Source organism: Gekko japonicus, unplaced genomic scaffold, assembly GCF_001447785.1.
Source record: "Gekko japonicus isolate JY-2015 unplaced genomic scaffold, Gekko_japonicus_V1.1 scaffold1406, whole genome shotgun sequence".
Taxonomy (NCBI): domain Eukaryota; kingdom Metazoa; phylum Chordata; class Lepidosauria; order Squamata; family Gekkonidae; genus Gekko; species Gekko japonicus.
The window spans coordinates 36,092-60,558 of record NW_015160254.1 but is presented as its reverse complement, the minus strand read 5'-3'; the positions used below and the strand labels follow the sequence as shown (position 1 = coordinate 60,558).

Genomic DNA, 24,467 nt, shown 5'->3' with positions numbered 1-24,467 from the left:
TAGCTCAGTTTCCCCTCTGGAGAGAACACTGAGCTTCTGTGCTGTGGCTGGCCTGGGTGTGGGACATGATGTCACCGCTGCTTCCTGAACTGGCTGCGGGATGCTAATCATGGGCTTTCAGGCTTGGATGTTGTTCAGCACACTTACGGCATTTCCCGAGTGGCCTCCTTGCCTCTGGACACTGGCTGTCTGGCTTTTGCTTCACTTGCTGCCGTTGGCTTTGTCCGCCGGTCTCAGTGAGCTACTAAATCAGTATGTTCTGGAAAATGCAGGGAACGGTTCAGCTGTCAAAAACTCAACGTGTCACATGTGCAGAGCAGTCTTTCCCCCCCCCTTACAGTGCGACTCCCTTTATTTTTGGGTCTGAAATAGCTGCCGTTCCTCATGTATCTGCTCTTCCTCAAGACAAAGTGGGAGGCTAACTACCTTTCACATGAGAGATCTGCTGTTAAAATGATGCTAGAGGCAGGGCTGATGGTCAAGCAAAACCCGCAGTTCTGGCTTGTGTAACCTGTTTGGTTCATAAGAACATAAGAGAAGCCGTGTTGGATCAGGCCAGTGGCCCATCCGGTCCAACGTTCTGTGTCACACATTGGCCAAAACCCAGGTGCCATCAGGAGGTCCACCAGCAGGACCAGAAATCCAGAAGCCCTCCCACTGTTGCCCCCCAAGCACCAAGAAGACAGAGCATCACTGCCTCAGACATAAGAACATAACAGTGACACTGTCTAACCATCTCATCCTTTGCCGTCCCTGTCTTCTTTGACCTTCAATCTTTCCCAGCATCAGGGTCTTCTCCAGTGAGTGCTCCCTTCTCATTTGGTGGCCAAAGTATTTGAGCTTCAGTTCCATTATCTGGCCTTCTAGGGAACAGTCAGGGTTGATTTCTTTTAGGATTGACTGATTTGTTCTTCTTGCAGTCCAAGGGACTCTCAAGAGTCTTCTCCAGCACCATAGTTCAAAAGAATCTATTCTTCGGCGCTCGGCCTTCCTTATAGTCCAACTCTCGCAGCCATACATGACTACTGGGAATACCATTGCTTTGACCATGCGGACTTTTGTTGGTAGGGTAATGTTTCTACTTTTTATCATGCTGTTTAGGTTCGCCATCGCTACGTTGTGGCTAATAGCCACTGATGGACCTCTGCTGCCTGATGTTTATCTAATCCCCTCTTGAAGCTGTCTATTCTTGTAGCTGCCACCACTTCCCGTGGCAGTGAATTCTATGTGTTAATAAGTCTTTGGATGAACAAGTATTTCCTTTTATCTGTTCTAAGCCTACTGCTCATTAGTTTCATTGGGTGCCCACGAGTTCTTGTAGTGTGAGAAGGGGAGAAAATTACTTCCTTCTCTACCTTCTCTATCCCATGCATAATTTTTATAAACCTCTATCATGTCACCCCTTAGTTGTCATTTCTCCAAGCTAAAAAGCCCAAATCTCTTTAACCTTTCGTCATAGGGAATGTGTTCCATCCTCTTAATCATTTCCGTTGCCCTTTTCTGCACCTTTTTCCTGTCTTCCCCTGATGTCTGTCTTCCTGCATTCTGTTGCAAAAAGAGTCTTGGAACCTGGCTGCTCTAACAATACAGCTTTTGCTAGTTATGAGGCAAAATGCTCATGAGGTGCTTTGGCATGCCTGATACAGGATGTTTGTCTGAGTGGCTGCCAGGAATCCGGTTCTTAATGTGACACAGCAGCCTGGTGACGTTTTCATCTTATGGACCTGAAGCCAGTTGCCTGCTTTTGCACTTCAGTGGTGAAGTTCACTTTTATAGGATCACAGACCGGCTGTCTATGTTATTGAGACCACTTTGCTGTAGCAGCCGAATCAGGAAACTCTCACCCACAAAGAAAGACTCCCATATTGGTCCATCAGTGGCTATGAGCCACAAGGTATAGAAGGAATGCTATGTCTGGGGCAGTGATGCTCTGTATTCTTAGTGCTTGGGGGGCAACAGTGGGAGGGCTTTTGGAGTAGTGGCCCCGCTGGTGGACCTCCTGATGGCACCCGGATTTTGGCCACTGTGGGACACAGAGTGTTGGACTGGGTGGGCCACTGGCCTGATTCAACAGGGCTTCTCTTATGTTATTAGTGGCCTAAAGTAGCTGCCTGACAGCTTCTAATCTACTGCACAGAACTGGCCATATTGTTTGGAAGGCTTCTTTGAAGAGAGAATCTCCGTGAAGACATGTTGGTATTTTTTTAACTCAAGAGTAGGGTAGAAAGGTTTGATTAACACACTTTTTGTTTTTGTGTATCTCTGTGCATGTATGCGTATGTGTGCATGTACGTATGGGTACATGTGCAAGTATTTCAAATGTCTAGGTTTCTGGATCACCTGATGCCTGGAATTCCCCTGGTCATGTGTTCTGGGGTACAAGTTGCCGAAAAACGAATGCCTGCTTGCATGAATCCTTTGCTGAGCGCCCCCCCCCCACGGCAAGTGACGGCTTCCTGTTCTGACTTAGACTGGAGACACAGCATTTATGCGAGGGTCTTCGTGGAGTGGGACTTTCCAACTTCCCCCTCCTGCTACAGTCCTCAAGTTCCCTCCCCCCATTTTGTTCCTGGGTTCCAGAGGAACTGAGAGAACGGAGAGAATTTGAGAACTGAGAGAACTTGCTGCCCCTCTCCCAGAGACTTAAGTGCTGTTAAGACTTAAGTGCTGTTAAGTCTTTGGAACTTTGTGGCACGGGCATCAAATATTTTCACAGAGTTGTAGCGCGTGTTATTTTGCAGATGTGCATCAGAAAAGAATGTGTGGATTACTGGGAACTAGCAGGGGTTTATCAAGCTGAAATCATGCCAGAAATCTTTGTGGTCAAGACAGTTAAATGTGGGGTGGGTGACACTGCTGTTAGTGGATTCATAACTGATCGAACAACCATACCAAATAAATTCAGGCGGGCAAGCCGTGTCGGTCTGAAGCAACAGAACAAAGTTTAGGTCCAGTGGCACCTTTACGACCAACAAAGTTTAATTCTGGGTGTAAGTTTGCACACGAAAGCTGATACCCAGGATTAAACTTTGTCGGTCTTAAAGATGCCACTGGACTCATACCAAATAAGTACTCTTTAACGTCTCACCATTAAAGTGTGACAGGGTTCTAACCCGGGCCTTGTGCTGTTCAACATCTTTCCCCCCTAAATGAGCTGGAGACGGACGGAGTGAGCTTGCTTATCAGACCTGCAGATGACACAAACTTGGAAGAGATAGCTAACGGCAAAGAAGACAGAGCCAGGATTCAGAATTATCTCAACGGGCTGAAACTCTGAGCCAAGACCGACAACGTTAACTTCAACAGAGATAAATATAAAACCTTACACTTAGGTACAAAATAACCAAAGGGATAAGTACGGGATGAGGAACACTTGGCTGAACCAGCAGTGCAAAATGGCTGCTAATAGCTAAAGGTCATGGGAAGTAACCAATAGCCCCTCTAAACTGTGGAGTCCTGTGAGCAAAAATTCTACTTTCTGAGCTGCTGGCATTAAAGTTGTAAGCAGGTGATTTGGCTGCTGCATAGTTTGCTCTGGAGCCCTCCTTCCTGAGCTAAGACAAAAATGTGTGAGCCAGAGGCTAAAAAACTGTGAGCTAGCTCACACTAACTCAGCTTAGAGGGAACACTGGAAGTAATTGCTCTATTCTGCACTAGTCAGGCATCATATGGAGTACTATGTTCTGTTCTGGGTGCCACTTTTTGGTTGCCAGATGCACTCCCCTGTTTTGATGACAGCAGTCCTTTGGAATGGAAGGGAGGGGCTGTGGCTCAGCGGTAGAGCATCTGCTTGGCATGCAGTAGGTCCCAGGTTCAATCCCTGATATCTCCAGTTAAAGATCTGGCAGTAGGTCATGTGAAAGACCTCTCCCTGGAGAGCTGCTGCCAGAGTAGACAGTACTGATTTTGGTGGACCAAGAGTCTGATTCAGTATAAGGCAGCTTCATTTGTGTTCATGTGAGGAGGTTAGGAAGCAGATTTCCAGATGACTTGCAAAACTGTCCCTTTTTTTGGCTTTATGTGCAGGTAGTAGAACTGCATGACATTCAGTGCTTTTACTATAGTTATGTTTCACATCATTCCATTAGGCAAGAGTGCTGCATGCTGCAAGCTGCATTTGAGCACACATTTGAAATAAATTGTTTTCGTGGCAGGAGGCATCTTGAAAAGCAAGGGCATCTTTCACTTCTTCAGTGAATTCTGTTGCTGCAGTGACTGTTGTTTGGTCACAGAAATACCGCAAAGCAAACATGTCCCACTGTGAGCGATGGCTTAGCATCTTACTTTAAGTTACATACGCTCTTCGTGGCTGGTCATCTGTCATATTTTTTAAAAAACTGACTTAAAGACATAAATATCTTGCTCAGTTTGAGCAGGAGTCCATCTTGCCCAGCACCTTTTTTCTAATGGTTGCCAGTCATGCTTCCGGGACCAGTTTCCCAATCTGGCCGGTTCGTTCCCCAGCATCTCTTGTGTAACACAGGACCTCTGGACACAGAGTTTCACAGGAACATGTGCCTTATGCCGGGTCAGACCACTGGGTCTGTCAAAGTCAGTATTGTCTACTCTGACTGGTAGCAGCTCTCCAGAGACCCAGGCCCAGACGAGGCTTTCTCATGACCTGCTGCCTGTTTCTTGTAACTGCAGATTGAATCTGGGACCTTCTGCGTGCAGAGTAGATGCTCTCTTGTTGAACCACGTGTCCCCACCCTTTTCTGTTTAGCCAGGGGTCATTTCGTAGAAAAAGAGGTGCAGGAGCTCATTAGCAGAACCCAAAGAATATTTTATTTGCATATGCCACACCCCCTGACATCACCGGAAGTGTGTCAGAAGGCAACACCCACCGCTCAGGCTCCACTGGCCTGTTTTGGATTGCTAGCTATTGGGGGGGGGGGAACGTGGAGATCTGCCCTCACGGAGGAGGGAGAGCTTGTACCTGAATAAAACTTGGTCTTAAAGGTGCCACTGGACTGTTTTGGATTGCTAGCTATGGGGGGGGGGAACGTGCAGATCTGCCCTCACAGAGGAGAGAGAGCTTGAACCTGAAGGTGGACCGGGGAGGGGGCTCCGCAACTTACCTGGCTGCTTCTTGCTCCTCGTGGCCCAACTGAGTGGTGCAGGGGGTGGGGCTTGTTGCATGTGCCCGCCCCCTGGGCTCCTTACTGCCGGAGCTCCGCTCCTGTGTGCTCCCGCAGGAAATGACCCTTGTGTTTAGCTATCATAGCCATTGACAGAGCTATTCTTGGTAAATTTTCCTACGCACTTATAAAACAATCGAAATCCATTGCCATTGCTGTGTCTTGTGACAGTGAACTCCATGAGCTGTAAACTGCCTTGCGCATAGGAGAAGACAAGGCATAGATTTCTAAGTAAACTAATGATCAGTGACAAAATATTGCCTTTTGCCCATCCTAAACCCTTTGGCCAATCAATTTCTCTGAATACCACTGAAGTGACAAGAAATTTGGCCTCTTGCCTTTTGTGTGCTGTAGTTTGTAGGGACCTCAAAACTGTGTGACATTCCCCAGTTCATTCCTAGGACACTGCTGTAGAGCAGCTGTTTCCTTTTGTCAGCGGAAAAACTGCCTCAGTCCTTCCTCAATAGCTGATTGTGCCCAGTTCGTTGACTTCATTTGGAGGGGATGGGAATGCCCTTTGTGTGTGATGGTGGGCTGTCCAATAATCCTTTGTGAGTATGCCTCAGAGACAAAACACCATCCCAAAGGGCAGCTGGTCCCAGAAGACACAGCACTGCGTCGGTCTCCTTCCCTCTTGTGATGCTGTACTTTCCATGACATGGTAAATAGAGTTGGGGTAAGAGGAGAGCTGGGCTGCAGTGGCTCAAGTGGTTAAGATGCCGAACTGCAGACCGGAAGGTCGGTAGTTCAGCAGTGCGAGACCCGAGTGCCGCATGTTGGAGTGAGCTCCCGTCTCTGGCCCCAGCTCCTGCCAACCTAGCAGTTCGAAAGCAAGAAATTGCAGGTAGATAAATAGGTACCACTTCAGTGGGAAGGTGACAGCGTTCCGTGCGCCTTGGTGTTTAGTCATGCCGGCCACATGACCACAGAAATGTCTTTGGACAGCGCTGGCTCTTCGGCTTGGAAATGGAGATGAGCGCCGCATCCCTAGAGTCGGATTTGACTGGCTTTCGAGCAAGGGAAACCTTTACCTTTACTAAGAGGAGAGCGAAAGGCAAGAGTTCCAATGCAAGGCAAGGGTCCTAACAGCAACTGGAGCTTCTTCTAGGAGCAGCAGCCAAAAAAACGCCATGTTTCTGTGACTCAGATTTGAGAAGTACCTCCAGGAGAGAGATTGAGAGTCTTAGCCGCACTGTTTCTTCTCACGGTGCCCGTGACCTGGCCTAGTGGGAAGCAGCCTTCTGCAGTCCAGACTTGTCATGATTTTTCGGTAGCTCAGGAAGGGTGACAGTGACCTGATGGAGCTTTGTGATGGAGCTTGGTGTAGTGGTTAAGTGCACGGACTCTAATCTGGGAGAACCGGGTTTGATTCCCCACTCCTCCACTTGCACCTGGCTGGATGGCCTTGGGCAAGCCATAGATCTGATAAGAGCTGTTCTTGAAAAAGAGCAGTTTGTGTCAGAGTTCTCTCAGCCCTGCCTGTTGTGTCTGTTGTGGGGAGGGGAAGGGAAAGGAGTTTGTAAGCCGCTCTGAGACTCCCTTGGGTAGTGAAGGGCGGGGTATAAATCCAATCTCTTCTTCTTCTTCTTCCTCTTTGTCTTGCATCCTGGCCAGTCAGTGTTAACGTGTTCCCTGGCAGCCCATAACACTGTAGTCACTCTGGGAATGTAGGCTACCACTTGAAAACAGCCTGAAATATTAAAAACCAGATACCTGATCCGGCAGTCTGCGGAAGTGTCTAGGAGGCCCTCCGCTATAGGAGTAATTGAGCTGGCGGTGTCTTTATTGCAGTCCCTGCCCTGTTGCCGTTTGTCGTGCACCGAGCGCACATTCTGCGCTGCTGACAGGACAGGATAGGACACAGTGCTGGCTCTTGCAGCAAGATGGCAGGGAGAGGGTGGACCCCAGATGGCAGTCTTCTTCTCATGACTATGGCGTCTAAGCAGGCTGTTGGAGGAACTCCTCTAGCGTGGGATCCTTTGGATTTGTTTCATTTCTGTGCTGTACAGTGAGTCTGTTAAAAACAACAACAGCAGCAGAGTCAGGAAGTTGCAAGCAAAACATGCATGTCCAAAAGGAAACACATTGACCCCGAAAAACAATCCTGATATGCTTTTCTAAATGAAATCAGCTCTGAACCCAAACCCCGAATCTCTCTGTTGCTTTGAACTCAAGCTACTGCATCAATTTTTTGTTTGTTTGTTTGCTTCCGGGAGGTTTAACCACCAAGTCCTCAGGTCATTTCGTGGGCTGACATTCACTCTGTTCCCTCAGTGTCAAATGTGATTGAGGAGTTCTGGAGAATGTAATTAATTTAATATTTTCCTAAAGTACTTAGAGAGTTTACGTTGCTCCCAGGAGCATTTATGCTGAGTGCATATGTTGGAAATGATTGATCAGGGAACTGCTTCCCCCACACGCCCTGACCGGCTGCCTTCCAGATTGGCTAAGCGCATGTTGTATCAGCTGAGGAAGGGCTGTGAATTAGCTCTTCATCTAACTTTGTTATGGAGCTGCAGTAGCTCAAGTGGTTAAGACGCTAAACTGCAGGCTGTGGAAGGTCAGTAGTTCAGCAGTTCGAGACCCGGGTTGCTGCATGACGGAGTGAGCTCCCGTCTCTAGTTCCAGCTACTGCCAACCTAGCAGTTCGAAAGCAAGAAATTGCAAGTAGATAAATAGGTACCGCTTCGGTGGGAAGGTAACAGCATTCCGTGTGCCTTGGTGTTTAGTCATGCCGGCCACATGACCACGGAAATGTCTTCGGACAGCGCTGGCTCTTCGGCTTTGAAACCGAGATGAGCACCGCAACCCTAGAGTCGGATTCGACTGGCTTTCGAGCAAGGGAACCTTTACTTTTACCTACCTCTGTTAAATATGAACACCGGTACTCTATGACGGTGTGTGTGTGTCTGATCTGTACCTGTGTCATACAGAGCTTTCTAAGCTAAATCCTTTCCCTTGTACGCAGCGTTCAGTAAGAAAAAGAGGCATCAGGATTCTTGCAATCCACAGTAGGACAAAGCTGGCTAGAGCTCCAGTCTCCCTGCCTAAGATTTTCACTGTCGCCACAACACCTGTCACTTTTTTCTGGCTGTGGAAGCAGATCAGTCTCTGTAGTTAGTACTCACCAGACTCCAGGATATGTTATTCAATCCTAAAAACACCCTTCCCGGACGGAAACATTTCTGTGGACTTGTAGGTCGTCTGCTCCGTTTCAGATGAACAGATCAAAGACAGGTGGGCAGACCAGAGAGAGCCAGCGTGGTGTAGTGGTTAAGAGCGGCAGATTCTAATCTGGTGAACGGGGTTTGATTCCCTGCTCCTCCACATGAAGCCTGCTGGGTGGCCTTGGGCCAGTCACAGTTCTCTCAAAACTCTCTCAGCCCCACCTGCTGACCATTGTTCCCTCTAAGCTGAGTTAGTGTGAGCTAGCTCACAGCTTTTTAGCTTCTGGCTCACACATTTTTGTCTTAGCGCAGGAAGGAGGGCTCCAGAGCAAGCTAATGCATGCAGTAGTCAAATCACTCGCTCACAACTTTTATACCAGTCGCTCACAAAGTAGAGTTTTTGCTCACAAGACTCCACAGCTTAGAGGGAACATTGCTGCTGACCCGTAGCTAGTGGGGCATCTCGGGGCCCGCCCCCCTGACTTACCGCCAAGCCCCCCCGACTTCCCATCCAGCCCAGGCACTCCCTTGGGGTGTGTGTGCAGGGTGCCCCCTGACTTACTTAAAGGCCCCCTGAATTTAAAAAAATCCTGGTTACGGGCCTGGCCACCTGCCTCACAAGGTGACTCTTCTGGGGAGAGGAAGGGAAGGTGATCGTAAGCCGCTTTGAGACTTCTTAAGGTAGAGGAAAGCGGGGTATAAAAGCCAACTCTTCTTCTTCTACCTCTCGCCAAGAAGTTCGTTCCTCAGAGACCAGTTGCTGAAGGGCATATAATTTAAAGTCCTCTGTCCTTGGGGCCACTTTACTAGAGACCTTCCCTGCCCCTCCCTGCCCACCACTGGTGTCCTGGCTCTTCTTAGCACTCTTTGCCCCCAGTCCTGGGATGGTGGTCAAGATCTCAAAGATTCTAGACATCAGCACCTGAGGTTCTATCCGTAGGACAACTGTCACTTTGCACCAGTCCCATCATTGGCACCCACCCCTCTCTGTCATGAAATGATACCCCAGCCCAACAAAGCACAGAGAACCTTTTCTGTGACACCAGGACCTGTGCACGGAGATGTGAAGGCCGGGGGGGGGGGGAGGGGGCGGGGGGGGGGGGGGGGGGACGGACACGGACGACCCTAGAAAAATCCAGAAAAACTTTCCCCCCAGTTTTTTTCTGACAGAAAACTTGGGGAATTCAGGGAAGTAATAATAATAAAAAAACCTCCTATGAAATATTTTCTCTTTTAGAATGAGTGAAATGCTTCTTCAGGGAAGGTTTATCTCACCCTCAGGGGCAGGACATCTTAACATGGCTGATTTCCACAGATTAGACAGGGTGGCAGACAGTGTTCCCTCTAAGCTGTGGAGTCTTGTGAGCAAAAATTCTACTTTGTGAGCTACTGGCATCAAAGTTGTGAGCGAGCAATTTGGCCGCTGCATAGATTAGTCTGCTCTGGAGCCATCCTTCCTGAGCTAAGACAAAAATGTGTGAGCAGGAGGCTAAAGAACTGTGAGCTTGCTCACACTAACTCAGCTTAGAGGGAACACTGGTGGCAGAACTTAGAATTTGTTTTTTCTACTGGTGGGAGGGGTCACCTGCATTTTGTTTCCTGTCTAGAAAAGGAGCACATACTTATTTAGGAGCTCTCTATACTAGATCTCTCTTGACCTTCTTTTGCTTCCTGTACCTCTCCTTGGAGCCAGTTTGGTGTAGTGGTTAGGAGCATGGACTCTAATCTGGGAGAACCGAGTTTGATCCCCCACTCCTGTACATGCAGCTGCTAGTGTGACCTTGGGTCAGTCATAAGTTCTTTCAGAGCTGTTCTCTCAAGGGCGTTTCTCGAGAGAGCTCTCTCAGCCCCACCTACCTCAGAGGCAATGCTCCCTCTAAGCTATGGAGTCTTGTGACCAAAAATTCTACTTTGTGAGCTACTAGTGTTAAAGTTGTGAGTGAGTGATTTGTCTGCCACATTAATTAGTTTGCTCTGGAGGCATCCTTCCTGAACTAAGACAAAAATGTCTGAGCCGGAGGCTAAAAAACTGTGAGATTTTGGGGAATATCAGGGGAAAAACCTGCTGTGTTTTGGTCCCTTTTGGAATGAGTGAAATGAAAAATGAGATTCTACTCATATTACAAAATTTTACTGATCTCCGTTTCTACTCTACTCATGTTTGACAAAGGGAGCTTTGACTCTCTAAAGCCTCTACGCTGAAACTATTCGCTGGTCACTAAGATGCTCTTGGACGTGGATCTAAAACATTTACCCTGAAACTATTCGCTGGTCACTAAGATGCTCTTGGACGTGAATCTAAAACATTTTGCTCAAAATGTGTCGTATAAAAAAGTCGTGTAAGACAACCTTCATCACTGGATAATGATGATAATTCGTATGTATACTCTAGGCATCTACAACATGTTGAATTTTTTGTTTAAATGTAAATAAGTTTGGCAACAAGTATTATTCTATAATAGTAATAATGTCTTTAATAATGTATTTGCTGGCTAGAAATTTAAGCAACAAAAAGAGCCAACTCTTCCAGCTTCCCTCTTTGGTTGTATGGCTCTTATTCACTGCAGGCATCAGGACAGAAGAAGAGCCCAGCTGGATCAGACCAGTGGTCCATCCAGTCCACCATCCTGTCTCACACAGTGGCCAACCAGCTCCTCTGGAGGGCCAACAACAGGGCACAGAGGCCGAGGCCTTCCCCCGATAAGAACACCTGAAGGGCCCTGCTGGATCAGACCAGCGGTCCATCCAGTCCACCATCCTGTCTCACACAGCTCCTCTGGAGGGCTAACAACAGGGCATAGAGGCTGAGGCCTTCCCCTGATATTGCCACCTGGCTCTGGGATTCAGAAGCTTAGTGCCTTTGAATGAGGAGGTTCCCCTAAGTCAACATGGCTAGCAGGCACTGACAGACCTATCCTCCATGAATCTATCCAGTTCCTCCCAAATGCTGTCCGTTCCTGAGGCCATCACTGGGTTCTCTGGCAGTGAATCCCTTTGTCTGGCACCCAACCCTTTGTCTGTTTATATGCTTACCTTATTAGGCCTTCCCCTGATATTGCCACCTGGCTCTGGGATTCAGAAGCTTAGTGCCTTTGAATGAGGAGGTTCCCCTAAGTCAACATGGCTAGCAGGCACTGACAGACCTATCCTCCATGAATCTATCCAATTCCTCCCAAATGCTGTCCTTTCCTGAGGCCATCATTGGGTTCTTTGGCAGTGAATTCCTTTGTCTGTTTATATGCTTACCTTATTGTCTTGACTTTCTTTGAGATGCTGGATTTTTATATATTTTCTGAGTACAAAGAATCTAGGAATTCTTTTTTAATAAACTAAACTAGAATTTATGTTGAGAAGCAGTGTTTTCTTGGTGGGGGGGGGGAGAGATTGGGAATGGAAGTTACTGAAACCCGAAGAGGCATTTGCCCAATTGGGGTGAGCAATTTTCAGAAAGAAAACAGGTAAGAAGAAAGTGGGTTTAATAGTTCTGTCTCCATTTCCCAGTGCTGGGTGCCTTTTAAAAATTGCAGCGACGGCTATAAAATATGAAAAGCTGATATATAACACCTCCCCCCAGACCTGTACATCAAGTGTAGTGCCCCCTGCCACAAGCCGGCCGTCACAATTTGTTGCTTTTTGTGTTCTTCTGTCACGCAGCTGAGAAAGTAACTTCCTTGGGGAAAGACTGGCACAAGTTCTGCTTGAAATGTGAGCGCTGCAGTAAGACACTGACGCCTGGTGGACATGCTGAGGTAAGGCTGGGTTGCCGACTGCTGTGCCTGGGAGTGTAAACCTCTGAGGGAGAAACTAGTAGGGCAAATCACTTCTCAGACCCTGCCCGCCATTCCTGGGCTGTTTAATCTTGAAACATCGGGCATGGGTGTGGTATTACTGGCACTGTAGGGAGACTGAACTCTGCTGTATAACACAAATGGGAAGAAGCCTGCTGAGGGCATGACTTCCTGTACACCAGGCCTTTGAGAATTTCTCAAATCTTAAGGCGAGTTTCCAGATTTGCTTTTCACGTTCACGCCTGCTTCCCCACCGCTACATGAGAAAAGGGACGCTGTGCACGGCCCTTTGTGTTCAATTGGTTAAAAAGTTGGGCAAACCCAGTCAGGTGAGGGTCGTGCCTGCAAGTTGCCACTGGCCAGGGATATTCTGGTTACGTGCCTTCTTCCTTTTGTTTTTTTGGGGGGGTGATGTTCTTTTGCATATTGGTGGAAGACTTTTTATTATCTGGGAAGGTCCTTCTCCCTGGCTGCCTTGGACAACGTATGTGGGAAGATGGACTAGCAAGATATTTATGCTGTAAGTTTAGCTGGTCCTGTTGAACACTAATGTGCCCCACACAAAAGAGACTTAGAAGCACAGAGTTCGAAGGGGCCATACAGGACATCTGATCCAATCCCCTGCTCGGTACAGGATCAGCCTAAAGCATCCCTGACAAGTGTTCATCCAGCCACTGCTTGAAGACTGCCAGCAGCTGGTTCTACTGCTGAACTACTCTTAGTGGAAAACAATTTTTCCTAATATCCAGTCAGTACCTTTCCGCCCATAATTAAACCCATTATTGCGAGTCCTCTCCTCTGCTGCCGATAGAAACAGCTCCCTGCCCTCCTCTAAGGGACAGCCCTTCAGATAAAGAGAGCAATCATGTTCCCCCCACATCCCCTCCCCCACTTCTTCTCCAGACGGAACGTTCCCAAGTCCCTCAGCCTTTCCTCGTAGGGCTTGGTCTCCAGGCCCCTGATCATCCTCATCACTCTCTCCTGCTCCTTCTCCATTCTGTCCACATCCTTTTTGAAGTGAAGCCTCCCCAGGAATAAAAAAAATGATTAGAGGCTACCAGTGAGGCCCAGAGAAGGCCCTTTCTGTTTGTGCTGCAGGGCAGCATTGGGTGTACCTTAGCGGTCAGGGACCCACATACCTTTGGGGCCGCCACTCTCAGTGTATCCCAAGAAGAGCATTGTGCTCAGGAAGTAAGAACCTTCTGGCGATCCCCGGCCCGAGAGAGATCCGGCTGTCCTCAACCAGGGCCAGGACTTTTTCGGCCCTGGCCCCCGCCTGCTGGAGAACATCCATGCCCTCCGGGACTTGTTACCTTTCCGCAGGGCACGCAAGGCAGAGATGTTCGTGACGGCACGGTATGTAGTCTGGCTCTCTCACACCTTCCATTCTCCGCAGCCCTCCCCCCTCGGGAGGCCTGTGAAACTTGAACTTCCCCCCCACCATCTTGGATCGACGAAATTATTCTGATGAATTATTGGTGCTATGTGGTTTTTTAACTTTCAATTACCTACTGTATGTCCTCTTCTGCTGTAAGCCTCCCTGAGCCTTGCTTGCAAGGAAGGGTGGCCTAAAAACTCAATTAATTAATTAATTAACCTCGATTAATGTTTATGGCAAGTGAGTGTTGGCATGAGTGAGTAAAGCTGAGAAGGAGTCCACTGGCTTTGCTGATGACTGTGCAGCCCTCATGGGAAATGGAAGGAGATTTTATTGGGGGTGGTGGTGGCCGCCTGGCTGATTTGCCCTCTCTAACGCACATGGAATGCTGAGGTGGCTTTTGCAATGATCGTGCAGCCCTCATGGGAAATGGAAGGAAATTTTATTGGGGGGGGGGGTGGCTGCCTGGCTGATTTGCCGTCTCTAATGCACATGGAATGCTGAGGTGGCTTTTGCAACCAGTTGCTTGAAGTGCACTGAATTTTCTTCATCCTGACACAATTGCGATTTCTCTCCTTGTAGCATGATGGGAAACCCTACTGCCACAAGCCTTGTTACGCAACATTGTTTGGACCAAAAGGTAATTTTCTTTTCTTTTCTGGGCTGTTTCACCTTCAGGCACAAATGCGGCAGAACATCTTTCTATCTGTCATGCACAATCTGCCTCTGTCAGTGCTTGATGTTGAGTTTAGTTGTTTTAAAGCTAGCTGGAGACATCTACTACTGCTGCTGCTGCTGCTACTCCTCCCCTCCTCCTTCTCTACTACTACAACTTCTGGAAAAAAACCTGATTTTTAACATACATCATACAGAAAACAAAAAAAAGATACAATCAATAATAAAGATTAAGTTTAAAAAAAAATACTCAGAAATTGTAACTCTTAGATCCAACAATCGTAAAAGTTTCCAGCTTTTAAAAAGATGGTTTTAAAATGTGTTAATTTTGCCATACTTGGTGGATCTTTATTTAGCACTCATCCAGCTATTATTGTTTTTTGCTGCTATAAAGACCATACTTCTGTGAAGTGCAGGAATGTGATTTTCTAAAAGGTCTAACAAAATAACCTTTGGACCTTCAGGAATTCAAAATTGAATATCCAGTTCATTGATTCCAAATGTTTTAGCTGGACAAGCACCAAATGTATCTATAATCAGTAGCTTCTATTCTGCATCCCCCTCAAATATTATTTATTAGAACAAGATCATGTTCAATTTATCTGGAGTTAAATACCAGTGATATAATAATTTATAAACATTTTGTTTCATGTTTGTCCCAGTTGGCTTAGTGGAACTAGAACTTCATCAGTTATTGAACAGTTTAAAATTTTCACCCAAGAGGACATAAAATTAGTCCGAAATGTTTTCCTGAATTAGTCATGCACATGTACTTTCTCCCCTTTTTATTATATAATAATCTTTCAAACTCTTTCAAAACAGTACAAAGGAAATAAAGAGGGTGGGTTTTTTTGTGTTTATGTAGCTGGGGAATTGTAGCTATACTTTACTTGGACATTCTGCTCAGTTAGTTCTGGATAGGAAATACATTGTCTATTCATCATATCAACTAGTACAATGATTTAATAATCTAGGTATTCCAAAGTTTAGCAATAGAAAATTCAGCAACAGTTGGCAAGATCTGAGGCTTGGAGCTGTTTAGATATTCTCTGCACATGGCCAGTAACTGGCAAAGCTCTTGGGTAGTCAAGAATAACATGCACAGGTCACTTCCAAGGGGAACCTGAGAATGCTCCAGTGCTCCCTCTAAGCTGTGGAGTCTTGTGAGCAAAAATTCCACTTTGTGAGCCACTGGCTTTAAAGCTGTGAGCAAGCGATTTGACTAATGCATGAATTAGTTTGCTCTGGAGCCATCCTCCCTGAGCTACGACAAAAATGTGTGAGCCGGAGGCTAAGAAACTGTGAGCTAGCTCACACTAGATCAGCTTAAAGGAAACACTGCTTAGGACATTGTTCCTACCTTGCCCTTTATTGAGGGATGGCTTACGCTGGCAGCCCATGCAGCAATTGAGTGACTAGCAGAGATGGCATGGTTTTCTTAGCTGGCAGGAGCTGGGACTTGTAGCAGCACTTATCAGCTCAAGTGCAAATGTGCTGTGCACAATGTTCCCTGTGCACAGCCTAGAGATAACTCCTCCTGATCAGATAGTTCTGTCCTTGCTTTGTATACCTTGCCAGCTCATGAAGTTCTGTGGTTGGGATGTTACCTACTTTTGGCAGAACTGGTTGTGACATTTTTATTTGTTTAAAGGAATGGGGTGTGTATGTGTGTGTGTAATTTGAAGAGAGAAACTCTGTGTGTGTGCGAGAGAGAAAAGGAAAGAGATAGCAAGCACCCTTTACCTTTAGTTGTATCTGTTTTCACTACGGTGACCCACATGTTCAAAATGACTCGGTATGGTGACCCATCCTTTGGTGCCCTAGGTAGACCTCGGCACACATCTAGTCCAGCATTCCATTTTCTACAGAGGCTAGCCAGATGTTTCTGAGAAACCAGCAAACATCTCACAAAATACGCCGCTGCCTCCACTATGAACTCCAAGCAAGTGGCATTCTAACATACACACAACCGTTGCGTATGGAAATTACAGTCCAGCCTTTGACCACCCCCTCGTTCTGCATTGCTCCCTCTAATCCCCCAAAGATTCTAAGAAACTCACTCTAATAACCATGAAGAAACATTTTACTTGATCAACATGTATATAAATGTTGTATATAAACTCGAATGATAAAAGAGAGAGTCCGGGAGTAGGCAGGGTAGGAGCTTTTGTGAGTTACTGCCCACTTCTTCAGGTCTGAAGAAGTGAAGCAGTGACTCACGAGAGCTCGTACCCTGCCACAAATTTTGTTGGTCTTGAAGATGCTCCCGGACTCTGACTCTTTTCTACTGTTACAGACAGACAGACATCTTGATCTAAAACAGATTCTAACACATCTTACCTTAATGCTAACTCGCTGCAATATAAGATTACAATGATCTCACCAATTTCCATGAGCAGTGTAACAATAGAACGAGTTTGCCAGTTTTCGTCTAATTGGAATAGTCATGCTGCGAGCAGGGATTATGTCAGCATTCTTTAGACTCGCTCAAAAGAGGAGGTAGAGGATAACCTGAAAACAGGTAAGAGAGAGAGAGAGATGCCACAGAGACTCTCTCTCTCTCTCTCTCTCTTTGGAGCCTCACTCCTGCTTTACTAGTCCTCTTAAAATATCCTTCCCACTTGTACCATTGGCACTTGTACACCCACTTGTACAAAAAACCTCAGCACAATAAAAAAACACACATATGGGTCAACTCTTATACAATGGTTTTAATCCTGGTTCCGCACCAAAGTCATTATTGGGGTGTCCAAGATACTCAGGATCATGTTGTGAGCCATTGAGCATTAGAATCCATTAGATGATCATTGATATGCAGATGATACCACTCTAATGGCAGAAAGTGAAGAGGACCTTAAGAGCCTCTTGCTCAGGGTAAAAGAGGAGAGCGCAAAAGTGGGCTTGAAGCTCAACATCAAAAAAACTAAGATCATGGCATCTGGCCCCATTACTCCTTGGCAAATAGAAGGGGAAGTCATGGAAGTAGTGACAGACTTCATGTTCCTGGGATCCCAAATCACCGCAGGCTGTGACAGCAGCCATGAAAGACGCCTGCTCCTTGGGAGGAAAGCGATGGCGAACCTAAACAGCATGATAAAAAGCAGAGACATCACCCTGCCAACAAAAGTCCGCATGGTCAAAGCAATGGTATTCCCAGTAGTCATGTATCGCTGTGAGAGTTGGACTATAAGGAAGGCCGAGCGCCGAAGAATACATTCTTTTGAACTATGGTGCTGGAGAAGACTCTTGAGAGTCCCTTGGAGTGCAAGAAGATCAAATTAGTCAATCCTAAAAGAAATCAACCCTGACTGTTCCCTGGAAGGCCAGATAATGAAACTGAAGCTCAAATACTTTGGCCACCCAATGAGAAGGGAGCACTCACTGGAGAAGACCCTGATGCTGGAAAAGATGGAAGGTCGAAGAAGAAGGGGACGGCAAAGGATGAGATGGTTAGACAGTGTCATAGATGCAACGAACATGAAATTGAGCCAACTTCAGAGAACAGCGGAAAACAGGAAGGCCTGGCGTGATCTGGTCCATGGGGTTGCGAAGAGTCGGACTCGACTGTGCGACTGAACAACAACAACAAAAGCAGAACTTCTGGGTTTGCCAATGATACTTGACATTAAATTAGGCAGAAAACATGCAAATAACATGTGAGACACCTGTCAGACCGTCTGCTTATCCTGAGCACTGGGTCAGGATAACACGACGCCATGTTCCATGGACCATCCGTGAACACCAGCCAGGCAAAGAGGGTCTGCACATCAGTTCTTACCAGTAAAACACAAAGCCAGTCGATTCTCTTAAAAACATGGTACAGGCGGCTGTGTTAAAAGTCATCCGAGCTAATCTGAAACTCATCTGAACGCACTGAGAATGAAGAAAAGAGATCAGCTACACAAAAAATTCCCATAGATTCCCAAAAGTTCTCCCCAAAGATTCCAGGCTAAGTTACCCCAACACTTCTCCATCTCACATTATATCTTCTATCTGGTTATTTTCATTCTTATCCCGTCCCTTCCAGTGTTCCCTCTAAGCTGAGTTAGTGTGAGCTAGCTCATATTTTTTTAGCCTCTGGCTCACACGTTTTTGTCTCAGCTCAGGAAGGAGGGCTCCAGGGCAAACTAGTTTATGCAGTAGCCAAATCTCTCACTCACAACTTTAATGCCGGTAGCTCACAAAGTAGAATTTTTGCTCATGAGACTCCACGGCTTAGAGGGAACATTGGACTTCTGCTTTGCATGGATCATAACCCAATTTCATACAAGTGAGTCACAACAGAACAAATTTAGAGTCCAGTGGCACCTTTAAGACCAACAAAGGTTTATTGAAAATATTTGGAAAAGTGTGCCTTGCACACGAAATCTCATACCTTGAATAAACCTTTGTGAGTCTTAAAGTTGCTCCTGGACTCTAAATGTGTTCTTCTGCTTCGGACCAACAGGGCTGCCCACCTGGAGCTATCTTCATGGAAGCGATTTACAATGTTACCAGATCAAGAAGTATTAGAAGTACAAACTTAATTAATGGGTTTTTTTAATTGATGAAAGACTCTTCATTGAACAGGTAACTGTGATTATTGATTATTTGGCAGGCAGAGTAAACCAAACTCAAACCATTTTTCCTCCCTCCCATCCAAATTTGGCAGTTCTTACACTTGGGCTCCTTCCAAGCAGTTGTCTCAATAACATGTTACTTGGACTTGTTTTTTTCTCCAGCTTCTGGTTGTGTTCCCAGAACATCTGGAATTTCCCTTCATTAATATCCCCGGTCATTGTTCCCAGTATTGCGCTTCTTTCCTAGAATGGATAGGACTGGACCAGGGATTGCCAGCTCCAGGTTGGGAAGTACCTGGAGATTTTGGGGGTAGAGCCTGGAGAGCGTGCGGTTTGGGAAGGGGAAGGTCCTCAACAAGGTATAATGCCACAGAGTCCGCCTTCCGAAGCAGCCATTTTCTCCAGGGGAACCAATCTTGGTCATCTGGAGAGCAATTATAACAGCATGTCAGCTAGCTGCCATAGGAGACTGGGAGGCAGTTAGTTCCCCCCCCCTTCTCCCCTGGCATCTGCGCATGCCCTATCTTCCCCTGTGTATGATCTTGTCTCATGCATTCCTGTCTGTAAACGCTAGGCAACGCTTATCTGCAAGGTTAACAGGTGTGTGGGGGAGCCGCTTTGCCAAATGTATAATGAACTGCACTGTCTGAAGCTGTAATTGTTTAGGTTTTAAGGAACGTTGCTTCTCAGGCTTTTGAGCGCGTAACCTGGAGTCTGCCCGCTCGGCGGGAATGGAGATTATTGGTTATTACCCTGTTTGAATGTCTTACATTATTCCTTGCCCACCCTGGCCCAGGCATTCTGGACAGTGACCTTGTTCCTGCTCTATCATAGCTTTAATAAAATACTACTTTGCCTAAACGTGTATTGGATTAATAGCTGTGGGGGACCGGACACAGCGGAAGATCTCCAGGTGCCGCCTGGAGGTTGTCAACCCTCGATCGGACACACTTCTGATGACAGCCAGCCAGCCGCTGTTATCAGGTCCTACAGCTCGCACACCAGTGTTTCAGGTTTTAAATCCAGACGCTTCAGGATCTAACATGGGCTCAGCTCAGGATGGGAGGGAGAGAAGCTGGCATGATGGGGCTGCGTGGGGGGAAATGGTCTCACAGGCCCCACTTCAGGCCATATGGGAGTGAGAAAGCCACTCTGCCATCCCGGTTCCCCAAACTGGCCCGGCTCCCCTACTTTCCCACTCGCTCCCTTTGGTCCCACTGCCACCACGGCCCACGAATGAAGAGGATCCTCCCTGGGGGCGTCTGACCCCCAGATTCCGCTGTAGTCAAAGGATCGGCCTCATTTCCGCATCTCCTGCTTTGCTGTTGCCAGCTGTTGCAGGGACCAGCCCCTCCCCTTGTGCAGTCTGGGGATGAGGGGTTTCCCCGCTGCCCCCTCTCTGTACGGCTCCTTAATCAGCGTGACTGACTGGGCGAATTGTGGGTTCAGAGATCACACCAGCATTCAAAATATAAAGAAGTGTTGTCATCTGCAGACAAAATGATACAAAAAGTATATTATTTCTTATTAAACAAGGAAATGTATGCGGAAATAATAAAACCATGTATGAGGGCGTGGATGAAGGATTTGGGAGCTAACATAAGTGTAGAGAAATGGACTAAAATGTGGAGTTCAATAAAATTATTAAGAGCTACATCCTATAAAGAAAACATTTTTAAAATGTTTTTTACAGGTGGCATTGGACTCCAGACAAGGTAGCAAAATGTTATAAAAACGTGTCAGGAAATTGCTGGAGGTGTAAAAGGAATATTGGTTCATATTATCATATATGGTGGAAGTGTGTGAAGCTAGTAAAATTTTGGAAAACTATAAAACAACTAATTGTAGAGATAGTGGGAATAGATCTCTCGTTAGACCCAGAAATATACTTGTTGAATATGTTACCAGAAGGGATAAAATATAATGAGTCATGTTTGATACTATATATTCTTACCATGTCTAGAATTCTCATAGCCAAATGTTGGAAATCAGATAAAATACCAAGTAGAGAAGAATTAATAACAAAAATTATAGAAATAAAAGAAATGGACAAAGTAAATATGATTTTGTCGGGAAAGGATGAATATGTGTTTAAAAAAAGATGGCAGAAAGTAGATAGTTAGTTGAAAAAAATGGATAAAGGAACTCCAAAATATGATGTAAATGAATATATTTTTGTGTTATTGTTTGTTATGGAAAAAAGCTAAATAAACTATTAAAAAAAGGAAGTGTAACGAGATTATAATGTGTACGCGGGGTCTATGTACAGCTGACAAGAATCAAATGAAAAGTGAGAAAGATGCAATCCTGTAACCCTCTGAAAGATGGCTACAGTAAGGACAGGTTATTTATTATTGAAGTTGACGTTTCAGAAATGATCTATCATCTTGGTTTCTTAGGGTGTGGTCACACTGGTAGCTTGGTGCGATATGGTGCCGCCTCTAATCGTACCGGTTTAAAATGTTGTGGGGATATCATCCAGACAGCACACCCTGCTGTGGGTTACCCACACAGTCATCCCATGGTCAAGCATCCACATTACTGCAGCGCCTCAGCCACAGAGCGCGCTGCCCGGTTGTTTGTTTAAAAATGCAGGTGGGTGCATATAGGCAACACCCCCACCCCCCCAGCGGCAGAAACGGATCTACAGGTTCAGACCACCAATCCATTCCCCATGCATCCCCTCACTTTCAGACATCCGGCCACATGCAATGAATGCACGAGGAACCGAAAACACCACTTGCGATGTGGTTCCTTTTTAACCTGGCTCCAAGTTGTCGGATGATCAGGGGCAGATTAAGGCTCACCGGTGCCCTAAGCACTGACCAATCTTGGTGCCCCCCTCCTTTCCACACTGACCCCCAGTCCATTTGAGTTGTTGACCTGTCTGACCAGATATACAATGCAGGTTGCAGCAATACAAACATTTATTCATATGATAACACAATATACTGCACAAACTAAGCTTTTTCACCCTTTTCCCAACTTTGTGGTGCCCCCTTTGGCCCTGGTGCCCTTAGCACCTGCTTAGTCCGCTTAATGGTTAATCTGCCCCTGCCTACGATGGAGTGAGGATGCTTGGGAACGCTTTACTAATGTGGCAGTATGACTGCGCACGTTTGATCCGGAGGGGAGGGGTGGCTCTGTCGGGCCAAACTGCTTGTATAATCACACCCATAGTTGGGGTTTCTCCCCTTTTTTCAGCAACACGTCATGGCTGCCATTGCAACGGAGCTCCAGCCTTATTCCCTTATTCAGTTAAATAGTTTATTGTATATAGCCATAAAAAGGTAAAGATAAAGGTTCCCTTGCTTGAAAGCCAGTCGAATCCGACTTTAGGGATGCGGTGCTCATCTCCGTTTCAAAGCCGAAGAGCCAGCGCTGTCCGAAGACGTTTCCGTGGTCATGTCGCCGGCATGACTAAACACCAAGGCGCACGGAACACTGTTCCCTTCCCACCGAAGTGGTACTTATTTATCTACTTGCAATTTCTTGCTTTCGAACTGCTAGGTTGGCAGGAGCTGGAACTAGAGATGGGAGCTCACTCCATCATGCGGCACCCGGGTCTCGAACTGCTGAACTACTGACCTTCCACAGCCTGCAGTTCAGCGTCTTAACCACTTGAGCCACCGCAGCTCCGTATATAGCCATAGGCCATTACAAATTGAGAAGCCACATAATAAAGTGATAAAACCGTAAAACTAGAATGTAAACATTTTCTGATTAAAACAGCTTAAAACTTAACAGACTCAGCAATACCCTCAGACTTTAACTTTTTTGTTGCAAATGCAAACAGAGACACTCTGTAGGATACATAGGCATCATTATCGGATAGCAGGAATTACAGTCTTCTGGTCTACCAGAATGGTTTATGGCAGATAAAAATTCCTGCCAATAAGTTTAACCCTGGGGTTAGTATATAATGGGCAAAATAAGATATAATCGGGTAAGTCCTCTGGTGTAAGCGATCCACAGACACCTTGTTCCAGTGGTATTTGAAGATAGCTGCCAATCAGAACAGCTGTTGGCATAGTTTAGAAGCAAAGTGATATAAAGGTCACCCTAAAAATGCGGTTAAGACGCTGCACTGCAGGCTGTGGAAGGTCAGTAGTTCAGCAGTTCGAGACCCGGGGGCCGCATGATGGCGTGAGCTCTCATCTCTAGTTCCAGATCCTGCCAGCCTAGCAGTTCGAAAGCAAGAAATTGCAAGGAGATAAATAGGTACCACTTTGGTGGGAAGGTCACAGCGTTCCGTGCGCCTTGGTATTTAGTCATGCCGGCCACATGACCACGGAAACGTCTTTGGACAGCGCTGGCTCTTCGGCTTTGAAACGGAGAAGAGCACCGCAACCCTAGAGTCGGACTCGACTGGCTTTTGAGCAAGGGAACCTTTACCTTTACCTAGAGTAAGAATGCGGATCCAGATGTCAGCTATGTTGGTCTGAAGCAGTAGACCAAATTTAGAGTCCAGTGGGGCACCTTTAAGACCAACAGAGGTTTATTCAGGGTATGAGGTTTCGTGTGCTAGGCACACTTTTTCAAATACATTGGAATGGTTGATGAAATCAAATGTATTTGAAAAAGTGTGCCTTGCACACGAAGGCTCATACCTTGAATAAACCTTTGTTGGTCTTAAAGGTGCCACTGGACTCTAAATGTACCCTAAGAATGTGGTTAGAGATGTTGGTCAAATAAGCTGATCCAAAATGATCTAGGTTAAATAAATTAAACCACGGTGCTGCTCTAGATTTTAGAATTAAAGAATGATCAATCAGGGCATCAGATCTAAATATCCAGTCCTTGAGCTGAGAATTGTCTACTGAAGGTCCTAACAGATCGACTGAGATGGAGCTCTAGTGTGAGAGAACTCACAATAAGAAGGAAAAAACGGCCGAGAGAGCTTCTTCCTCATGGCTTTTAGCATCTCCTCCTTTGCCCACCAGTTGGGGATCGTCTTTCTTTCCCTTTGGCCTCTCAGGTTCCGTGGCTTAGTTGTGACTTTCCTATCTTTGGTCTTCCCTGGCTAGGCCATCTGCACATGAATGAATGAAGCTGGCAGTCTCTGGTATGGAGAGATGAGTCAGACCCACCCCCCTTTTCCCTTGTGTACCTGTTAGCCTGTAAAAGGTACTTAGCACTCTCTGACCATGTACAGAGGGCAGACCTAATTATTAGAGCTTTGACCTAAATTTGGGGGAGGGGGGGATAAAGCAGTTTCACCACGGGTTGTGTTTATTCAAAATGCTGCAGTCCTTCGTGGCTTCTACAAAATGTGTCCTCGGTGGGCTGTGGAAAGTCACGGGGGCGTACAGCAACAAACTCCTCTTAACTTTGCTGCTCCTCTTTGCAGGTGTAAATATTGGAGGGGCAGGATCATACATCTATGATAAACCTCAGAATGAAGGACCACTGGTGTCGGGTCCCATTGAGCACGTCTCCAAGGCAGAAGAAAAGAAGGTGAATTCTGCCCCCAAGCCGCCCAGCAGAGGTGAGCGCTGTGCCAGAGAACGTCTGAAAGCCAATAAAGCAACTGAGCCATGACACTTGGAGGCGGAGGTAGCAGAGAGACTTTAGGAGGGTGGCAGGTAGCTTCGTATGGTATCCACACCTCTTTCTTCTTCTTCTTCTTCTTCTTCTTCTTCTTCTTCTTCTTCTTCTTCTTCTTCTTCTTCTTCTTCTTCTTCTTCTTCTTCTTCTTCTCCTTCTTCTCCTTCTTCTTCTTCTCCTCCTCCTCCTCCTCCTCCTCCTCTTCTCCTCCTCCT

General features: G+C 46.4%; 1 protein-coding gene across 1 annotated transcript in view; it reads left to right on the top strand.

Annotated features, from left to right (window-relative positions):
* The window catches only part of CRIP2 (cysteine-rich protein 2), a gene marked incomplete at its 3' end in the record, with an annotated part of 58,154 nt that overhangs the window by 28,397 nt on the left and 5,290 nt on the right, over window positions 1-24,467 (top strand). Inside the window, exons 2-4 of the mRNA XM_015414354.1 lie at window positions 11,960-12,054; window positions 14,054-14,111; window positions 24,056-24,193. Coding sequence (XP_015269840.1) covers window positions 11,960-12,054; window positions 14,054-14,111; window positions 24,056-24,193 — 291 coding nt within the window. The remainder of the gene's footprint in view (window positions 1-11,959; window positions 12,055-14,053; window positions 14,112-24,055; window positions 24,194-24,467) is intronic.